At 34.0% G+C, this 21,408-nt stretch overlaps 1 protein-coding gene and 1 pseudogene across 1 annotated transcript; both read left to right on the top strand.

Moving 5' to 3' along the window:
* Nucleotides 1–3,160: 3,160 nt before the first annotated feature.
* LOC114185519 (Polynucleotidyl transferase, ribonuclease H-like superfamily protein) lies at nt 3,161–11,294 on the top strand. Its single transcript, XM_028073277.2, has 8 exons — nt 3,161–3,574; nt 3,662–3,792; nt 5,636–5,830; nt 5,912–6,024; nt 6,128–6,244; nt 6,321–6,435; nt 6,527–6,742; nt 10,589–11,294. The coding sequence occupies exons 1-8, from the start codon at nt 3,258–3,260 to the stop codon at nt 11,239–11,241; spliced, it is 1,857 nt and encodes a 618-aa protein (XP_027929078.1). The 5' UTR covers nt 3,161–3,257; the 3' UTR covers nt 11,242–11,294.
* Nucleotides 11,295–16,645: 5,351 nt separating this feature from the next.
* Nucleotides 16,646–19,562, top strand: LOC146886157 (uncharacterized; annotated as a pseudogene).
* Nucleotides 19,563–21,408: the final 1,846 nt, after the last annotated feature.

Raw genomic sequence — 21,408 nt, 5'->3', positions numbered from 1 at the left:
TAATATGTTGGATCATGATGAGTGATAATATAATCCTAGAATTAGAGGAATTATAATCCTAGTACACATTTTCATTTTTCCTCCCTTCATTGTTAATTAAGGCATGATAATTAAGGGTGAGAGAGTGGATTTTTGCTAAGGTTGCCATTGGCGCATATTGAGAGAGTGAATCACAGTGCAAAGAGGGAGAAGTGAGAGTTGAGAAGGAGTGTTGAAGAAGTTTGGCCAACACATAGTTGACTTGTGCCGGGCTCAAGCACCTTTCATTATTTTTTTATGGTTGTTCTCTGATTCTTCGTGGTTTGAACCTATAATTTGATTAAACATCTTGCTTGCATTAAAGGTGTGTTCACTTGTGAAGATTGATTTGGGGGAGAGGGAGAGGATGAATTTGAGTGGATTATAGGGTGAAGTTTATGTTGTTCTTTTTAAGAGATTCGAAGTTGAAAGTGAGTGAATTTAGAAATAAAGTTTGTGAGTGATTTGATTGATGTGATAAATTAAAAGTTAAGTTTAATGGAAAGAAAAGCAAGATTACCAAATTGCCCTTGATGTTGAAAGTAATGTAAAATTATATATAGATGAGTTACATTTATTTTATACAAAATGTTTAAATGAGTAAATTAAAAAAAAAGTTTAATAAAAATATAATACATTAACTTCTTCAACTTTTTTTAATAAACAATTTAGAAATTTTTGTATAAATTTGGTGTATTAATTATTGTTATAAGCATAATTTTAAAAGTCACATTTTTTCATTATTATCATAATTATGTAACATGATTAGTGAATTAACATGAATTAAGAAAACGAGAAATGAATGGAGGGCATGAGAATAATCTTTCTGAAATCACCCTTAAATCATCTCATATGAGGAGAGTGCAAAAGTAAGGAAATCACCATGTTCCTTCCTTTCTCTCTCACAAATTCCTAGGAGTGAACACGTAACTCAAGCTCAAAGCATGCCTCTCTAATCCCTCTCAATAGTAAGTCCCTTTAAGTGAACACAACATTAGTAATTGTTGGTGGAGACCATCAAATTTGGACTTACAGGGTATATTTGCTGATCATTTATCTTATCAGTGTCACATTTTAAGATTCTTCTTATTTCTCGCATGAGAAACATTTTGCTTATCCGGTCGACATTATCATGCTTCCTGATTTGAATTCTGACTGTGTACTTTTCGTACTCGAGTTGAGTCTTTTTAATTTATGATCAATGATCTAGATCAATCTCATTCGAGTCCTCCTCGTGGAATGTTGTTATCTCTACTCAAAGACATTACTCGTTGTCTTTAATTGATGCCAACAGTTGCAAATCCTCCGATGAAATGGTATTGCTAGGAGTTTTATTGAAATAGGCGATTATCTTCAAGTATATCTCTTCTTGCTTCTCCAAGCTTAAGCTCGTCCCTTTACTCGTGTGTTGTACTATTGTGCAACTCTTTTCTTAGTTACCTATTCTCGTATTCGAGACTCTTCTCGTATTTCATGTATGAAGTTTATATCAAGTTGACAATCCTCCTTATTATGTCAAAGTGTTGTCTTGCCAAGCTCTAGCAACAGGTCATTCTCTTTTCCTGTGAGGATGATTTTCGTGAAGCTTTGGTCTTTTAGTGAAGGATGGTGCAAGTTGATACAGGTACCACCGAAATTGCCAGTTGCGTCGTGCATAAAAGTTTTCTAGAGGGAATATTGTTGAAAGTTTATTAAGTAGACTCCCAAGAAAGAGAGGTGAGTCACAAATGGATAAAATTAAGAACCTTGTCTTTCCTAGCCAAAATTTTCCTCATACCGTTTTTAAAAAATTCTCGATAAAAATCATAAAATATATTTCATATTCTTAACCATGACATCAACATTTCGCTAGAGAATATCACTCGTACTTCATCCTCTTTAACTCGAGTTTCTTCTCATACCTTGTATATAAGGTTGATTATTTATTAGTCTATCAGCGCTCCCAGGTATCGAGGATTTTGTGGTTGTTGTGATTGAGACTGATTTGTGTTATCATCATTGTGAGTTTCATCAAAGGTTCATCTCTGAGTTGAAGTATTAAGCTTTTAAGAATCGAGTTTTTCCTCAATGTCGAAAAATTCCAAGTTTTTATGAGAGAGATTCTGATGAGAAGGAGTGGAAGTCTATCAGCCTAGCCATCCAAATGCACAACTGAAGGAAGTTGTTTTTCATTCGAGTTTATGAGTTGTTTTTAATGCTTTTGAGGTAATTCTCAAATGATTTTTATGTGTTGCTTTTAACGATTTTAAGATAGTTCTTGAATGACCTTTTATCCAAGCTTACGCATTGCTCTTAATGCTTTTGAGATAGTTTTCGAATGACTTTCCATTCGAGCTTATGTGTTGCTCTTAACACTTTTGAAATAGTCTTCGGAGGTAACATTCATTATTGGGACCTTTTAGGACTTGTCATATAATAATAATATAGGCAGCTAGGTAGGTAAACACTCATTTTTCTCTTACAACTTGTAAAAGTAATCATATACTTTACAATTTTCACTAGAGTGGTGTTTCGATCCCATGTCTGTCGAATGACATCATTAAGGTCAATCATTGCATCCAAGGTATTGTCCACTGTGAAGTCATGAGCTTCGTCACAATTTTGTCCTTAAAATGTGCCTTAGAGGGTGGAAAGAGGAAGGGTTATTTAAATTTTTTCCTTAACCTTGACTCCTAACCAATGTCAAAACTATTCAGTGTACTGGAACATAAGCATCCGATTGAGGTTGAAGGAGAATGCGAGTTCGTTTCCAATGGAGTGCTAAGGAAAATCCTTTTCGTTCCCCATAAATAGTGCAAAGTTCTGATCCCAAGTTCGTCAAATGACATCATTAGAGTCAATTACCGCATTCAAAGTATTTTTCTGCTTTGAAGTGTGAATCTCCATAACAATTTTGTCTTTAAAAGACATTTTAGATGATAAAAAGAGAAAGAAATATTAAACTTTTCTCTTAACCTCAATTCCCAACGTGTGACTATTAAATATACCAGAACATGTAGTAATTTTCAGAAAAAACAAAATATTATTATTTTATTTATATTTATTTTATTTTTTATTTTACAATTCTCATATTATAGGTGGAAGTTTTGTTTTTTTTTTTTGTTTTTAAATATACTCTTCCTTATCACTGTAGAAGCGTTGTTTTCTTTTTTTCCACTCTCAAATGGTTAAAAAGCTGCGGTTTTGGTAATGAGCGGCTCCTAGAGGAAAAAACCCGAATCAGAAACGCCGCGGTTTTCATGGCTTCTGTGTTTCAGTTGAGGCGTCGTTTCTTCTGCACGTCCTCCTCGAAATGGAGGGTGAAGCAGGTGACAACTTCCAACTTCGAAGAGTCCCTGCAAGAGCTAAAGACTCACATCTCTTCCTCCGACTATGTCGCCGTATCCATGGCCAAGACCGGCTCTCCGTCGCCGCCGTCCTGGCTCCGCCCTCTACCTTTCGACACCGCCCAGACCGCCTACTCCAAGGCCCGCCGCGCCGCCCACCGCTTCCAGCTCCTCCACTTTGCTGTGTGCCCCTTCTCCGTCTCCAGCTCCGACAAACTCCTCGCTCACCCGTCAGTTCCCGACACCTTCACTTCTTTTTCGTTTTTGGAAAATACTATGTCTCGATTTGTTTTGAAGATACCGTTGAAAATTTGCAGTTATAATTTCGTGCTGTTTCCGAGAGATGAATTGAAAATGGGGATGCCTTCTTACAGTTTTTCGTGCCAGACATCGCTTCTCGCCTCCATGGCTCGCCGGGGCTTTGATTTCAATGCTTGCGTTTATAATGGTGAGCTTTTGTTGCTTTTGTGTGTTCTGGTTCTTGTTCTCGTTTTGGGCGTGCAAAGTGGGTAAATTCAATTCCTTTTACTTGATGGTTTAAAATTAACACAAAACCTAGAACATCTTCCTTGAGTGCTTCTGGTGCTGTTCTACGGATCAAATATGATTTAGGCTAGGAAAATTTTCAGCACTTTTAGGAACGAAAAGTGGAAGAAGAAAAATAGAAACGTGTTTCTCCGTATTCGAAAATGCTTAAGCTAATTTGTAGAAATTTTCTTTGGGAGAAGTTTGTTTGAACATATCGCATGTTTGGTCCAGTGTTTGGAATCTTCAAACTTACTTTGTCTTGTAAACCCCCAGTTTCATGGCATGCTTGTTTTCTGTTTTAGTAACTCTTGCAAATTTGAGGAGTGCGGGTGACATCCTTTTAACACACTTTACCATTGATTAAAATGTATTGGAAACTACAAAATCAGGAGATGGAGTCATTACATGTTGGACCCATTGGAATTTGTAGTTCCAGTATATTTCAGCCGATAATAGAGGGTATGTTTAATGCTCATTTTAGTATAGAGGTAAGAAATAGAGGAAGTGAAAAATCGATAGATGACAAATGAATGGAAAAAAATGTTGTTTGGATAGAAAGAAAAAATATTTTAGTTATTATAACTGATTTTATTGATTACTATTGATACTATTTTTTAATTATTTATTTTATTATAATAATAAAAATAACAAAATAGTAAAAACTAGACCCATAAGCGATTATGGGTGTCCATAGTCGATTATGATTTTCAAAAGAACTATATACTCATGGCCAATTCCTCATGTTTCTTCTTTGGAATTTTGCATGAAAAGAAGACGGTTAGAATTCTTCCAACCAAACTACAACTTCCTCCCTTTCACCTGCTTTCCTTCCTCTTCCCCATCTTTAGCTCTAAGAAACGTAGGTAAAAGAGTGTTAGAGAGTGTGTTGTTAGTATTTCTGTTGCACATTTATATTTGACCTAAAACTATTTTTCAGTTGAAAGCACAAAACGGATGCTGATTTTGTGAAATCGGTTTGCAAGATGAAATCAATGCAAACTTAAGTTTGCAAACTTTAATCTAAATGTTTACTTCTCTGTTGACTTTTAAAGCTAGTATTTATTTATGAACTACTGAGGGGAAACTCAACTTTGATTGGAAAGCAACGTAAGCACACGAGGAAATATTCCTGAATGGGAAAAAGATAGAAAGAGTTTTTTTCTGTCCTAAATATGAAGTAGGATTTTGGTCATGGTGATTGTTGCTCGCCTGAAGAGATGGTCCCTTCAGCTGTACACTGGAATGTATAATCTGTTTAGGGACTCTTCTAATGTGGTAAATGTGGAAAGAAAGGTTATGCTATGACATGTAAATTGAGGATTTATTGTTCTGTTACTTATTTAGGGATCAGGATTCCAAGCATTTTGGTTTTCACATAAGCATGAATGACCACTGTTGCATGGACATCGGACAGACAGGGCAAATATTGGATGTGCACAAAGTTTTTTTCACTAGATAAAATGAGCTATTTGATCTTCATACTTCATTGAAACTTTACAATTGACTGACTGTTGAAGTGTGTCAAAATCTCTTTCTGTGGGAATCTGAATCCCTTATTTTGATATCCTGGTGACCTAACCGAGAATGAGCCTTTAGCATGGATAAACTTGCTTCTGTGTTGCTTAGAGGTCATGGATTCAAATCCTCTTGTGGGGCTAAGACTGAGTAATTTACATTCCCTGCACCTCATTTAGTGTTGGCCAGTGCCACCTGCACTAGGTTGCTCTTTTTTAATAACCTGTTAGTTTTTATTTGTATGACAGGCATATCATATCTATCTAGAGCTCAAGAGTCAGCAGCTAAAGTTCGTCTTGGAACTGCTCTCTCTTCTCTTCCAGTGGTAAAATCTTCTTCATCACCTACTGTTGCGGACACAGTTTTTGTTGAGAGGATTAGATCGCGGATTAAACATTGGAGAAAGACATTTGAAAGCTCTGGCACAAGCACAGGCAGAGATGGTAAGAAAATCTTTAGCAGATTTTTTTACAATAAGGAATTTCTTGTATCTTACTTTTCTCTCTTAAACTCATTTTATGCAGAAGAACTTATCAACTCCCTTAGGAATATTGTCCTGGGCAGTGAACAGTTCAGATCAAGACCTTGCATGACCATAGATGTATGCAGTGAACGTCAAGTGCAGCTAATTCTTGAGGTGTAGTGAACTAAAGAAGGTTTAATTGTTCTAATCTGAATAATACAAATGTGATCACCTCACCATCTGTTTTCTTTTCTGTTTCTTGGCTGTTTATTTGTAGATGTTGTTAGACCACTCAGATGATCTTCTTCCTTTGCTGATCCCTACAAAGAGTGGGAGCATACATGCAATACGAATTGTTCTGGTAAATTCAAAAGAAGAAAAGGAATCATTGCAGGTAATGAGAAATATCTACCCTTTGTGCTTGCCTCCTAACTTTTTTTTTTTTGGAAATACTTATGGTTTAATTGCAGAGAGAGCTTCAGAATTTTGAAGAGGAGGAAAGCAAGAAAATTCGTGGATTTCGAGAGGTGATCGATTCAATTTCTGCTTCCCAGAAACCTGTTATCTGCTACAATTGCCTTAATGGTGTATCTCTTGAATGAAAATTATCAACTTAGTTGTAGTATCGGTCTGGTCTACTTTCTTTGTGTTACTAACTTCTCATTTACTTATGCAGATTGTACTCTAATCCATTCAAAATTCATTGCACCACTTCCACCAGAGGTAGATGAATTTGTGAGCACTTTGCGCTCAGTTTTTCCCAATGTACTTGACATAAATTACTTGATGAGGAAACATGGAACCATGAGAAAAATGACCAACATTCCGAGTGCTATATCCTACTTGAATAGTAATTTCTTTGCACCTGTTGATTTGGAAATTCCTGACCAAGGTTAGTCACCGCTTCTTGTGTTCACATTCTCTTCTCGTGCAAAATTCAAAATCATGCTTATTACGTGGTTTCATACTTCCATTCATTTTGTCTAGTTTATTTTGTGAAAAGTCTGGTGAACAAGGTAATGGTTTCATACTTTACAAAACTGAATGCTTAGGCTTGCTTATGTTTCTTGTTTTCAAATATTAGTAATAGAAGTATTAAAAATAACTTCTTTTTTTTCTGTTTCGTGTTTAAATCTTTAAAAACAGAAACAGATTGAAAGTATAAGTTGACAATTCATATAATTAATTAACGGAAATGAAAATAGGAAATGAGACCAAAAAGTTAACCGGCTCTAGGGGGCTTTTACTTGTATTTTGTTTCTTGTTTTCACTTTTTAAGAATTGTCACTATGAAAGAACTTCACTAAAATTCACATTACAACTCAAGCTATTTTCTATCTTTTATTTTTCATATGAGAGATGATACAAGTACACCATTACATGTATATACACCAACCCATCACTAATAGACGGCATTTTGATATGAGTTGGCATTTATGCATTCACTAAATGAAAATGACATCTTGCAAAGCATTATTTAATAGGTGGCAGAGGGTAAAAAGTAGTTAGATTGGGAAGAAAATGTAGAGTGAGAACGATGAGAGGGTGAAACAATGAGTGTAGAAGTTGCAAATGATTCTAAGAGTTGTTGCTGCCGCAAGTGATTGTCAAAGCTCTTGCTGTCGTTGTCGAAGTGGGAGGAGAAATTAGACGTGGACCGTGCAAGAAGTGGGCTTGCGAAATATTTGGTTAATTTCGTTACGAAATGTTGTTAATTGTGGTGTGAGATGAGTTAAATAAACTTATCATTTCCACAATCCTTATGAATGTCATCAAGCCTTTGGTCATACCTTGGTCAGTCAATGGTCCACTCTTGGATGTCACTTTGTGGTTTCCACTGCATAATTTTGTGGTGACAGCCTTGGACTTCATTTCCAATATCAGTGGTTAAAGTCATGCTGAAATGTGGTTACTTGTGGTCACGAGTTACTTAAATGGTATTTAGATTTGGACATGATGTTGACTGACCTAAGAATGAGCATGGGCATTGCATCAATGGTGCTAAACTGAATGGTGAAGCTATTTTTTATGATTGATACCTTGCTTAAGGAACTTTGATTGATTCCATCACTGAAGAGTGCCTACAAAATATTTGGTTAAATTAGTTACTAAATGTGGTTAGGTGTGGTCTAGGATAGGTTGAATGAACTTATCAGTTCCTCAGTCCTCATGAATGTCATCAATTCTTGGGCATGCTTTATGCAACCAATAGCTCACTCCAAGACGTCGCTTAATGGTTTCCAATACATAATTTTGTTGGTGACAACCTCAGCATTCATTGGCTAGATCAATGGTTAAAGTCATGGTTAATTGTCGTTTCATGAGGTCAGAAATTAGTTAAAGTTAGGTTGGAAGTGATATTGACTGACCCATATATGTGTGTGGGCACTTAATCAATGGTGGTAAAGTAAATGGTTAAGCAATCAGTTATGATTGACACCTTGCATGAGGGAACTTTGATTAATTCCATCAGTGAAGAGGGTCTACAAAATATTTGGTTGAATCAGTTACGAAATGTGGATGGATTAGATAAACTTATGAGTTCCATAATCTTTATGAATGCTATGAATCCCTTGGTCATGGCCTGCATAGTGAATGGTCCACTCCAAGGCATCCCTTCACGGTTTCTATTCCATAATTTTGTTGGTGACAACCTTGGAATTCATTAGAAAAAACAGTGGTTAAAGTCATGGTCAAAAGTGGTTACGAGTTGTTAGGAGTTGATTAAATGGTGGTTAGATTTGGAAATGATGTTGGCTGGCCTTAGAATGAGCATGGATACTACACAATGGAGCTGAACTCAACGGTTAAGCAATTTTTTGTGATTGACACCTTACTTGTGGGAACTATGATTAAGTCCATTAATAAAGAGGGTCTGCAAAATATTTGGTTTGATTAGTTATGAGATGTGGTTAACAGTTGTATTAGACGGGTTTAATGAACTTATCAGTTACACAATCCATATGAATGTCATCAATCTCTTGGTCATGCCTTGTGCAGTCAATGATCCACTCCAAGACATCCCTTCATGGTTTCCACCGTGTAATTTGTTGGAAAACAAGCTTAGAATTCTTTGCTATGATCAGTGGTTAAAGTCATCGTCAAATGTGGTTACATGTGGTCACTAATTGGTTAAATGGTAGTTAGGTTTGGAAATGATGTTGACTGCACTAAGAATGAACATGGGCATTGAGTCAATGCAGCTAAGTTGAATGGTTAAGCTACTTTTTATTAATGGCATGTTGTTTGGTGGGAATTGTGATTGATTTCATCACTGAACAGGCCTGCAAAATATTTGATTAAATTTGTTAAGAAATATTGTTAAATATGGTGTGGGATGGGTTAAACGATCTTATCAGTTCTAGAATCTTTATGGATGTCATGAATTCCTCATGCCTTGGTCTATGAATGGTTCACTCCAAGACATCCCTTCATGGTTTCCATTGCATAACTTAGTTGTTGATAGCCTTGGAATTCATTGGCAAAAATAGTGGTTAAAGTCATGGCCAAGTGTGGTTACATGTTGTTAGGAGTTGGTTAAATGGTGGTTAGGTTTGGAATGATGTTGACTGACCTAAAAATGAGCATGCATCAATGGAGCTAAACTCAACAGTTAAGCTATTTTTTATGATTGACACCTTGGTTGGAAGAATTAGTTGTGAAATATTTGGATGTTGATACCTTGCAAAATTTGGTTAAATTAGCTATGAAATGTGGTGTGGGATGGGTTCAATGTAGTTATTTCCAAAGTCCTTATGAATGTATGAATCTCTAGGTGACGCCTTGCTCAGTGAATGGTTCACTCCAAGATGTCCCTTAATGGTTTCCATTGCATAATTTTGTTGTTGACGGTTTTGAAATTCATTGGCAAGATCAATGGTTCTTCGTCCGTAGTTGGCCCTATGTAAACCATGATGTTTACCCTTGCACTTTGTCCTTCGCACTATGCTTGTCGCAGATTTGAGTTTTCTCCTTTTTGAGAGGGATATATTGAAAATCTCTTACTCAATTCATAAACTATTAACCGTGACTCACCAATGACAAAATACCCAACTCAGCTTAAAAAATATTATTAAAAGTCAGTAGTGGTGTTGCAACGGTGTTCAACTAGTTTAAGTGTACATGAAACATTTGTGGTATTAGGCTGGTGGAAAAATTTGTTGCAACTTTTCATGTCAGAGCACTGTAGCCGCTTTATGCTTTTATGCGTTGCCTTGGACTCAAGAAAAATACGCAAAATATTCCTGACATATCTTCTCACTACTCTGTTTTTTGGATCAAAATCTGCTGTTTAACTAGTTTTATTCATAAATTACTTCCCTTAGGAAGGAATTTTGGGAGTCTAACTTCTTAAATCCAAAGTTCAATTTCAATTTCATTTCTTGTTTTCACTTTTTAATTATGAAACTGTCATTTTTTTTCCATTTGTTGCTTATTTTAAAGATTTGTGCAGGCGACACTGAAAACAACTTTTTCTTTTTGGTTTTTTCTGCTTCCTGTAAAATAGTTGAACACAGGAAACAATTCGAAATAAGGTGACAACTTTGTTATTTAAAAATAAAAATAGGAACAAAAAGTACAAGTAAATTCCCCCTTAGCTTGTCTAAATTTAGAGAAGACTGAGTTATGTTTTTTATTTCTTTAAGAATTATTTTAGACAAAAAATAGAAAAATATTTGTTTTATTTTCGTGATGACTTGTAAGTCTTATTTTTTTTTTCTTTTGTTGGTTTAAACAGCTACTGTAAAAGAAGGCAAGATTCATGGACTTAATGCATTAAGACTAGGCTATTTATTCATGAAGCTATGCTCTATACTGAAAATTTCCCCAAATGTAACTGATTCTGGCAATAAGCATTTGGCTCCAGAGCTTGAAGACTTCACCAATGTATTCCATCCACGGTCACCTCCAATCCAAGATTCATCTAATGCCGCGGATGTTGGTGTGTGGACCAATAATGCAAGAAAAATCAGTTGTGAACATTTGGTTTTCTTATGGGGATTCAATCTTGGTATGACTGCTGGCATGCTAAAGAGTTTACTCCGTTCATCGCATAATATCTTTTCAAGAGAGTTTGATGTTAAATTGGTGGACAAGAGTTGTGCCATTGTTGTTTTCTGGCAACCTGGAGTATCAGAACAATTTCTAGACATAATGAATAGTGAAGAAATTAGCGGAGACTTAAAGGAATTGGTGTCAGAAGGACTGAGGGTAACCAGTTATGAAACCTACGACAGAATATGCAGGCTAGGTTTGTGGGAGATGGATCTTAGAGAGTCACTTGAAAGAGCCTTGGAAAGTTCTTACTGTGATAAAGAGGGTAATTGTGAGAGAAAATCCTCTGAAATTCATTGGTATAATGACAATGTAATTAACTTGGATGATCTTTAATGTTGTTTTGTACTCTTATTATTCAAATGTTGGTTATCTTTCATTGATTGCAAGGACATGATTTTTTTTTTTGTGATGCTGAACTTGTCATTCAGCAAGATGCTCCATCAATCCCACAGGTATCAAGCTTGCAATTACAATTTTGTTGATCGAGGTAAAAGGTAATGTATGTATAATGTGGCGTCATGAGAAGATATGAGAAAAATATTGGGGGAAATAATACATTTTTAGTCCGAAATGTATAAATAGTCACTATTTAGTTAATATCATTATTCCGCATAATTTCATTTCGTAATGTTTGAAGATCCCACACGGATTTGTATCTTTTCTAAAATTAATTTGATTTTATGTCGTACAATCTAACTATAAACATGCTCTAAATGTTTCATTATTCAACTACATATATTAAAAAGGAATTATATATATCTAGTGCAAATATAGAATGCACGAGAATTTACATAATTACAATTTTAATATAGGTTTAATTAGTCAGATGTTGTATATTTTTGTTTAAATGTGTTAGTTTGGTATTTGTTTTTAAAAATATGTCAATTGAATCCCAACAGTTGAAGAAGTGTCTCGACTAGATCTCTTTTAGAAAAAAAATTATTAATACTGTTAACTTTATTCATGAGTTTTACCACTAAAATTTAATAGGTTTAATTATTCGAATGATACCCACTTTGGTAGAGGTGTGTCAATCTGGTATCTGGTACCTGTTTTTAAAAAAGTGTCAATTGTATCCCATATTTTGAAAAAGTGCTTCAATTAGGTCATTTTCAGATGGAGTTGACTTATTTTTTTTTGTATTAATGTTATACTAATAAAAATCTTTTTTATAAAATTAAAAGTAATTAAGTATAAATGTTTTACAAAAATTAAGTATTTGATATTTATATTAGAATTTTGTGGTAAAAGTCATTTTATTAATTCATTTTTAATAAAAAATAATAGTATAACATTCATACAAATAGAAATTTTGGTTTAAAATTAGTAAGAGACAATATGGTTCTGTTCTGGAAAAATAATAATAATTAACAAAACATGAGTGCTTAATAAAAAAGTAATTAATAAAGTAATATGTTTAAAAGTCATTTTAAATAAGAAATATTAGTATAACATTTATACAAATAATAAATTTGGTTTGAAATTGAGAGAAATAATATAAATATTAGTACTTAATTTTGTAAAAATATTTATACTTAATTAATTTTAATCTTATAAAAAATTGATTACAAAAATATTTTAATTATTAAAAAAAATTGAGACAAAATTGAATCCGGTACACATAAGTAGGTATTAAATTGAAACAAAAAGACATATATGAGAAGTAAATCGAAATCAACACAATGACATCTGATAGTGACACCTATGATGCACCGATATTTCAACTTAGGTCACATATCTATGTCTGACACTTATCATGTCCGATACTTTAGGATACTTCAACAATACTTATCAATGAAGTATCTAAGTTATAAAGTCGTAGTACACTATAATAAAATCTTTCAATAGTGACTAATTTTAATAAAAAAATAAAAAATTAGTCACTATATAGTGACCAAATTGACAACTAAAGTAGTTTCAAAAAATTATAATTGGTCACTAACATTAGTTACTAGATTTTGGCTACCAAAATAATTGGTCTATAATTAGGAAATTTGAATTCACTCATTAACAACCATATATTTATTATGTTTGTAAGAATTAATGTACATTTTCCAATATTCATACATAACGTATTCATCACGTGTCGTATCTTATTATTTTGACAATAAACGTATCGACGTATTAGATACGTGTTGTATCCGATACACATATCGTATCTATGCATCACAGAGTAATATTAACACGTGGCATTGCAATGCCACGTGGCACTAACAATGTCACGGGTCACACACAGGGACCTGGTCCATGGCATTTTTATTATTATTTTTTTCAAAAAATTAAAAAAAATAAAAAAATTTAAAAAATTATAAAAAACCATATATTGACACGTGACACGTCGTTAAGAACGTAAGTCACTTCGTCTGAAAGGGACCTAATTGAAGTACTTTTTTCAAAAGTTGAGATGTAATTGACATTTTTTTTAAAAGCAAGTATCGTATTGACACACCTCTACCAAAGTGGATACCATCAGAGTAATTAAACCATTTTATTATAAATATCAATAGTTAATTTTGTAAATTATTTTAAATATCAGTACCATTAATGACGTTAATATTTTTTTTCTAAAAGAAATCTAATCGAGACATCTTTTCTAAAGTTAAGATTCAATTAACACAATTTTTAAAACAAGTACCATATTAACACATTTGAACAAAAATTTTTTAAAGCAAGTACCATATTAACACATTTGAACAAAAATTAATATAGTGCGAGTAATTAAACCTTGATGTATATAACAAAACTACCTGTGTTCATTCCGAATTGTTTACCTATGTTCATTCGGAATTGTTTACGAAGTATGCAGTGTCATTTATTTATTTAGTATAATTACGCTTAAACATAAAATAGCAAATACAAAGGGTAAAACATCAAGAGTTAATAATTAATAGACAAAAATATATAAGTTAGACATGATTCAAATGCTTCCACCAAATCAAACTAACTTTATTCAATTCATTTCAAACATCTTGATTGCTATGTTTGTTTCCAACGATACGTTGAACGCAAAAATGCATTGATTTTGCATACATCGAAGTAGAATATCACGGTTTCGGAAAAAAGTTGTGTGAAACTTTTTTCGCAGACGAGGTGAGAGATGTGAAGAAAGTGAATTATTTAAATTTAATATCAATTTTTATTTAGAAAAAAAATTCATATTCTGTTAAAAATAATAAACAATAAAAATTAAATAAAATATAATAAAATATTTAATATTGTTTTATTCAATACTAATAAATTATACTTAGATATTTATAAACATATTTATTTTTATAATTATTTTATTATAATTAAAAATTAACTAAAGTGATTAATTTAATTTAGTTTTAATATATATTTTATTTTAAAACAAATAAAATTAAATTTTTTATTATCTATATCAATCAATTTATCACAAACGTTTATAAATTTTTTTCTCATTTTTTATTATATTTTTCTTAGTTCAAACATCCTCACATTCACCTCTTTTTTCTTCAAATCCACTTAATTAATCTAGTCTCCAAATCCATCTTCAAAGACAAACATAATCTTTAATTAGATATATCATTCCTAATAAATACAAGTCAATACATAACATAGAAGATTTAATATACGCTCTTTGTCAAAAACTAATTTCTTACTTGCAAGTAATATACGTAAGAACTTTAAGATAAATTTATTATATAAATAACTGTACAACTGAACATGTGTAATTGTAGTGGTTTTTTTTTTTTTACTTCTTAGCTAATGATATCTTAATTTTATGTGTTTTATACATTTAAGACTATTTCTTTTTAATAATAGTTTCTTGTATTTAATATTAAAAATCAGAACTTGACTCGAGTAGGGATGACAACAGGTCAAGTCAGACATAGATAGATAGTATTTATCCTCAATTTCGACCCACAACAAAAAAATTCATTTGTTACCTACTCGTTTACCCATCGGGTATCTGAATAAAAAGTACCTGTAGGTATTTTAAAACCCGCGGTACTCGTGGATACTTGCGAATATTAAAAGAAAGATATTTTATAAAATTTTAAAATAAAATTTAAATAAAATTATAAAAAATATTTAAAATAAAATATAAATTAAATTTTAATTTTAATTAAATTTAACTTAATAAAACATAACTTAAATTAATTTTAATTTTTTGCGGATAACGGATATCCACGGGTACAAATAATTTGATACCCACACCCAACCCAATTATAAACGAGTATAAAAATACATTTACCTACTACTCGCAGATAACAAATACCCGTAGGTATCAACTATCCGTTGTGAATACCCACGGACACAAATATTTTTGTCATCCCGAGACTTGATATACCATCTCAAGTATGATTGTAATAATCCAATAAGACATACAATAATTCAATGTAATTATACTATACACGCCCATGAACATTTCGACCACCCGGGCTAAGGATATACTTAGGCTAAGCGTACTCTGCCAGGATAATATCATATCGATCACGTTTTTAACATGACCAAAATAAGATTAAGTTAAGGCTAGGTTAAAACATATTATTAGAGTATTAGACAAAGTTAATCAAAGTAATTAGTCACGTAGACCACATCCATTAAGGTAAAAGTCCGTAAACATGGTATAAATAACAAAATGTACTAGATAAATTAATTATGGTTCATTATTATCGCATTTCATATTGTGTGATGCACTTGCTGACTTGAGAGTCAACATGTTTTTTATATGCACACCCTTTTTTGGTGTAGGAGAGACGAATGCCTAAAACAACCTAGCTTGTAGGTGTAACGTTGTTATTTAGAATGCATGTGAAAAGAGTGACAAGCTATTTACAAAGTATATTCGACCTTGTAAAAACAGTAATTATCATATTTTATCTCAATACTCATGTCCAAGTTATCTGCACAAAACATTTTTAAGCATTTTCATTACATAACTCAATCAAACATATATCTATTTTAAAATAGTTAAGTTCATCGAATGAAGTGTAATTCACTAGGCATATTTAAACAAGAAATTAGGTTATTATTCTTGAGTTAAAATTTGTTGGATAAGGAAATTATGCAGCATTAGCAAAAGTAACATTTTTCACAATACAACAAAATGTAAATTTAAGAGTTCCAAAATTTTGAATCAATCACAATATTCATCAAATAATGTAAATAACATTACAATGTTAATTTGAAACAATTTGGTGGAGGTTGGATACTGTCATACTGAATCAGATGCATAGTTTAATATTCATAAAATAAATGGCATGCTCTAGTTAAAATTGTTGGAGTTCACACTTTATCGATCTTATTTATTTACACATCATAATTAAATTGTACATCACATTCGAAACATCACTCTTCTAAAGACTTAATGAAATATCATAAAAACACAAATAAAAAGATAAATCAATTGAATGAATAATATTCCTAAAATAATAAGACTAACGAAACTTTAAAATACTTACAGATATGACTAAAAATGATTTTAAAGAAAAAAAAAAGTTATTCTAAATTGAATTTTGATCAGAGGGAAATACTCTTTACACTTTTTACTCAGCTACTTTCTAACTTATAGGGTTTATTTGTAGAAAGGATGAGAAACAACCTAAAAAATTAAGAAAGAAAGAAGATATGGAGAGTGCATGTTAGTGTTAATTATTGATAGTTAGGGCTTAACTATAGAATAACTAATGGTCAAACTATAGTTAATACTTGACCATAGTTGATAGTTGTATCCCATATCTTTGTATTATAAATAGGTTCATGTACAGATCTTTGGAATAAGTTTAGTTTCAATAAATTTTATTCTCATTATACATGTTTCTAATCTCTCTTTGTCTATCGAAGTATTAACATCGTATCCAGATCTTCTTTTTCATTGATCCCGCTTCCACTTCATCTTGATCAGTGACGCTTCGCCATAGCTTCGTTCAATCGACGTAGTCTTCGCTTCGTTATCTTTGATAATTTCGTTTGGTGTCGTCTTCCTCAACCACCGCTTTGTTGCCTTGTTCTGTGCGATCTCGATTTGTTAGTGTCAGTTACTTTATGTTTTACGTGTCAATAACTATTCCTATTTTATAGGATGTACTCTGTCAGTTTGTTTCCTTATTTTAGGCCTCCTATAATGCTGCAGTAACAACATTAAGTCTGTTATTCTGTTTTTGCATCTGTAGGCTATAAAAGCCAATACATTCACACTTTAATAAATACTTGATTTTTACGCATATACTGAGTTATAACAATTGGTATCAGAGCTCCGCAAGGGGCCTGAGTGTGAGCTAAACATCAAGTGAAAATTGTGAGTGAAAATTGTGAGTGTACAGTCATGTCTGCTGTAGAAAAATTCGTTCAACTTGCCATCCCAAGATTTGATGGGCACTACGATTTTTGGTCCATGACTATGGAGAATTTTCTACGAAGCAAGGAACTGTGGCAGCTTGTGGAAGATGGCATACCAACGTTTGGTATCAGACCAACTGAGGCACAACAGAAAGTTGAAACAGAGGCACGTCTTAAAGATCTGAAGGTTAAGAACTTTCTTTTTCAATCTATCGATCGGGAAATCCTTGAGACAATGATGGATAAAAGCACATCACAGGCCATATGGAGATCTATGCAGCAGAAATATCAAGGTTCAACAAGAGTGAAATGTGCTCAACTGCAAGCACTCTGACGGGAGTTTGAACTCCTAACCATGAAGGATGGTGAGCAGGTTGATAGCTATATAGGGTGTACACTTAGTGTTGTCAATAAAATGAAGTCTAATGGTGAAACTATGAACTCCAGCACCGTGGTCAGTAAGATTCTCAGATCTCTAACCACAAAATTCAACTATGTAGTGTGTGCTATTGAAGAGTCTAATGACTTGAGTACCCTGAGTCTCGACGAACTCCATGGCAGTCTACTGGTGCATGAACAGCGGATGCAGGACGCTCAACCAGAAGAACAAGTATTAAAGGTGACACATGATGATTGTTCCAGTGCCAGTCGTGGTCGTGGCAGAGGCAGTCGTGGACGTGGAAGAGGCCGTGGACGACAATTTTTTAACAAAGCGCTTGTTGAGTGCTTTCAATGTCACAAGCTTGGTCATTATCAGTATGAGTGTCCTGGAGTACAAAAGCAAGTTCATTATGCAACATTTGGAGAAGTAGTGGAAGACGAAGAGGAGATTCTGTTGGTTGCATATGAAGAGGTAATCTAGTCTGGTCAGGTGGAAGACTGGTTTCTTGACTCTGGATGCAGTAACCACATGACTGGTAATAAGCTCTAGTTCACTAAAATCCATGAAGAGGGACTCAATAAGACTGTCAAGCTTGGCAATGACACTACATTGAAAGTGGCTGCAAAGGGAAGCATTCGGGTCTACATCAATAACGTGGCTTATGTCATTTCAGATGTATATTATGTGCCGGAACTCAAGACCAATCTTCTTAGTCTCGGTCAACTTCAAGCACATGGTCTCACCATTCTGATCCAGCATAATACATGCAAGATATTTCATCCAGACAAAGGCTTAGTCATCTGCACTACCATGAAAGGAAATTGCATGTTTCACTTGACAGCTTCAATGAGCTCTTAACACTCTAAGTGTTTTCAAATTGAAGACACCACTGTAGAAAAGGAGACACAACTATGGCATAAAAGATTCGGGTATCTCAATTTCAAAGGACTTACCACACTTGCCAATAAGCAAATGGTGGTTGGTTTACCTTCACTAAAAATTCCTACAACTATGTGCACTACGTGTCTCGTTGGCAAGCAACACAAAAATGCTATACCAAAGCGAAGCTCTTGGCGTGCCTCCACTAAACTCCAACTGGTGCATGCTGATTTGTGTGGTCCCATTTCTCCTGCTTCAAACAACAATAAAAGGTATATACTAAGCTTTGTTGATGATTATTCTCGTAAAGCATGGGTTTACTTTTTACATGAGAAATCTGAAACATTCAACAGCTTCAGGAGCTTCAAAGCATGTGTTGAAAAAGAAACTGGATCGTTCATAGCTTGCCTGAGAACAGATAGGGGTGGAGAATTCATGTCTAAGGAATTTTCAGACTTATGTAGACAGCAAGGTATTTCAAGGCAATTGACAGCTGCTTACACCCCTCAACAGAATGGAGTTGCAGAGCACAAAAATCGCACCATCATGAACTCTGTAAGAGCAGTGCTTCATGAAAAACAAATACCAAAATCCTTCTGGCTTGAAGCTGTCAAATGGTGTATTCATGTGCAAAACAAGAGTCCTACCACTGCCTTAGATCATGGAACACCAGAGGAGATGTGGAGTGGACTCAAACCACAGGTTGACTACTTCAGAGTATTTGGATGCATTGCCCATATTCACGTTCCTGATCAAAGAGGAAGCAAGTTAGATGATAAAAGTCATCAATGTGTCCTCTTAGGCGTGAGTGATGAAACGAAAGCCTATAAACTTTTTGATCAAATTACCAAAAAGATTATTATCAGCAAGGACGTGATATTTGAAGAAGACAAAAGCTGGAATTGGGAGGAAGAAAGAGCAGAATCTATGCCTATTACTCTTAATGTGAATGGCCACGATGAATATGAAAGTAGCCAAGAAGAAGAAGAAAATGATAGTGTAGAGGTCACATCTCAACGTGGAGAAGAAGTGGAAATGAAGAGCTTACACCTCCACATATGGCAGCCACAGATTTGCAGCAATTAGATTCAACTCTAGTTCAAGGGAGGGCGACAAGGACTCGTCGACAACCTTCATGGTTGGGAGATTATGAGACTAATCTTTTCGTAGAAGAGGAGGAGGATCTATTGGCAATGATGCTGACTGATTTTGCAGATCCTCTCACAATTGAAGAAGCCAAAACTAGTTCGAAATGGCGAGAGGCGATGGATACGTAAATACAAGCAATTGAAAGAAACAACACGTAGGTACTAGTGGATCCACCTGATGGAGTTATACCCATTGGAGTGAAGTGGGTTTTCAAAACAAAGTTAAATGAAAAAGGCGAGATAGAAAAGCATAAAGCCAGATTGGTGGCCAAAGGTTACGCTCAGAAACATGGAATTAACTACACAGAGATTTTTGCTCCTGTTGCTAGGCTCAATACAGTAAGAGTATTGTTAGCTGTAGCTGCTCAAAATGCATGGAAAGTCTTCCAACTTGATGTTAAAAGTGCGTTCTTGCATGGTGAAATTCAAGAAGAAATCTATGTTCACCAACCCGCTGGATATATCAAGCAAGACCGCGAGAGACAAGTTTACAAACTAAAAAAAGCCCTGTATGGACTCAAACAGGCCCCAAGAGCCTGGTACAGCAAGATTGAAGCGTACTTTGTTAAAGAACAATTTGAACGTTGCTCCAGTGAACACACCTTGTTCACAAAAAAGGTTAGAAATAATATTTTAATTGTTAGCTTGTATGTAGATGATCTAATTTTTACTGGGAGCAACAGAGATATTTGCGAAGAGTTCAAACATTCGATGCAGCAAGAATTTGATATGACAGACTTGGGCAAAATGAAATACTTCCTTGGCATTGAGGTAATATAAAATGAAGCAGGAATTTTTATCTATCAAAGGCGCTATACACGTGAAATTCTTGCACGATTCAGCATGTTGAATAGCAACCCCGTCAAGAATCCCATTGTACCAGGAACAATACTATCTAAGGATGAAACAGGAAGTCCAGTCGATGCTACACAATTCAAACAAGCCATTGGCAGCCTTATGTACTTGACAGTTACAATACCAGACTTGATGTTTGGAGTCAGTGTGATCAGTAAATACATGGCCAATCCCAAAGAGTCCCATTGGGCAGTAATTAAATGTATCTTCAGGTATCTCAAAGGGACCATTGAACACGGTCTCTTTTATCAAAAAGGAAGAAAAATAAAATTCACAGCCTACAGTGATAGCAACTATGCAGGAGATCCAGATGATAGAAGAAGCACTTTCGAATCAGTGTTTATAATGAGATCTGCAGCTGTATCATGGGCTTCAAAGAAACAACCAGTGGTAAGCCTCTCTACCACTGAAGCTGAATACATTGCTGCAACACACTGTGCATGTCAATGTATCTGGCTCAAAAGAATTCTGCAACATATTGGAATAGAAGAACCAAGACCCACCGAGATTCTTTGTGACAACAATTCTACTATTCAACTATCCAAGAATCTTGTCTTTCATGGAAAAAGTAAACATATTGCAGTGAGGTTTCATTTCCTCAGAGATTTAGTTAATGATCAGATAGTTAGATTAAGATTTTGCAGTATAAAAGAATAGATAGCTGATGTCATGACCAAGGCCTTGAAACTTGATCAATTTGAAAAAATCAGAAACATGCTTGGAGTATTCAAGGTTGATGAAGTAAGCTAAGCTTAAGGGAGGGATTGTTAGTGTCAGTTACTTTATGTTTTACGTGTCAATAACTATTCCTATTTTATAGGATGTACTAGGTCAATTTGTTTCCTTATTTTAGGCCTCCTATAATGCTGCAGTAACAACATTAAGTCTGTTATTCTATTTTTACGTCTGTAGGCTATAAAAGCCAATGCATTC

The sequence above is a fragment of the Vigna unguiculata genome, chromosome 5 (genome assembly GCF_037176805.1).
Source record: "Vigna unguiculata cultivar grain cowpea cultivar isolate G323 ecotype 2 chromosome 5, ASM3717680v1, whole genome shotgun sequence".
Classification (NCBI taxonomy): Eukaryota; Viridiplantae; Streptophyta; class Magnoliopsida; order Fabales; family Fabaceae; genus Vigna; species Vigna unguiculata.
The sequence above is the reverse complement of the archived record's forward strand: the minus strand, read 5'-3'. Positions and strand labels throughout refer to the sequence as shown.

What these genes read in the sequence shown, in the direction of transcription:
- LOC114185519 (XM_028073277.2), top strand. Translation starts at nt 3,258, where the DNA reads ATGGCTTCTGTGTTTCAGTTGAGGCGTCGTTTCTTCTGCACGTCCTCC. An exon ending in GACAAACTCCTCGCTCACCC is followed by an intron (nt 3,575 to 3,661) that starts GTCAGTTCCCGA and finishes GAAAATTTGCAG; the next exon opens with TTATAATTTCGTGCTGTTTC. An exon ending in AAGTGCAGCTAATTCTTGAG is followed by an intron (nt 6,025 to 6,127) that starts GTGTAGTGAACT and finishes GTTTATTTGTAG; the next exon opens with ATGTTGTTAGACCACTCAGA.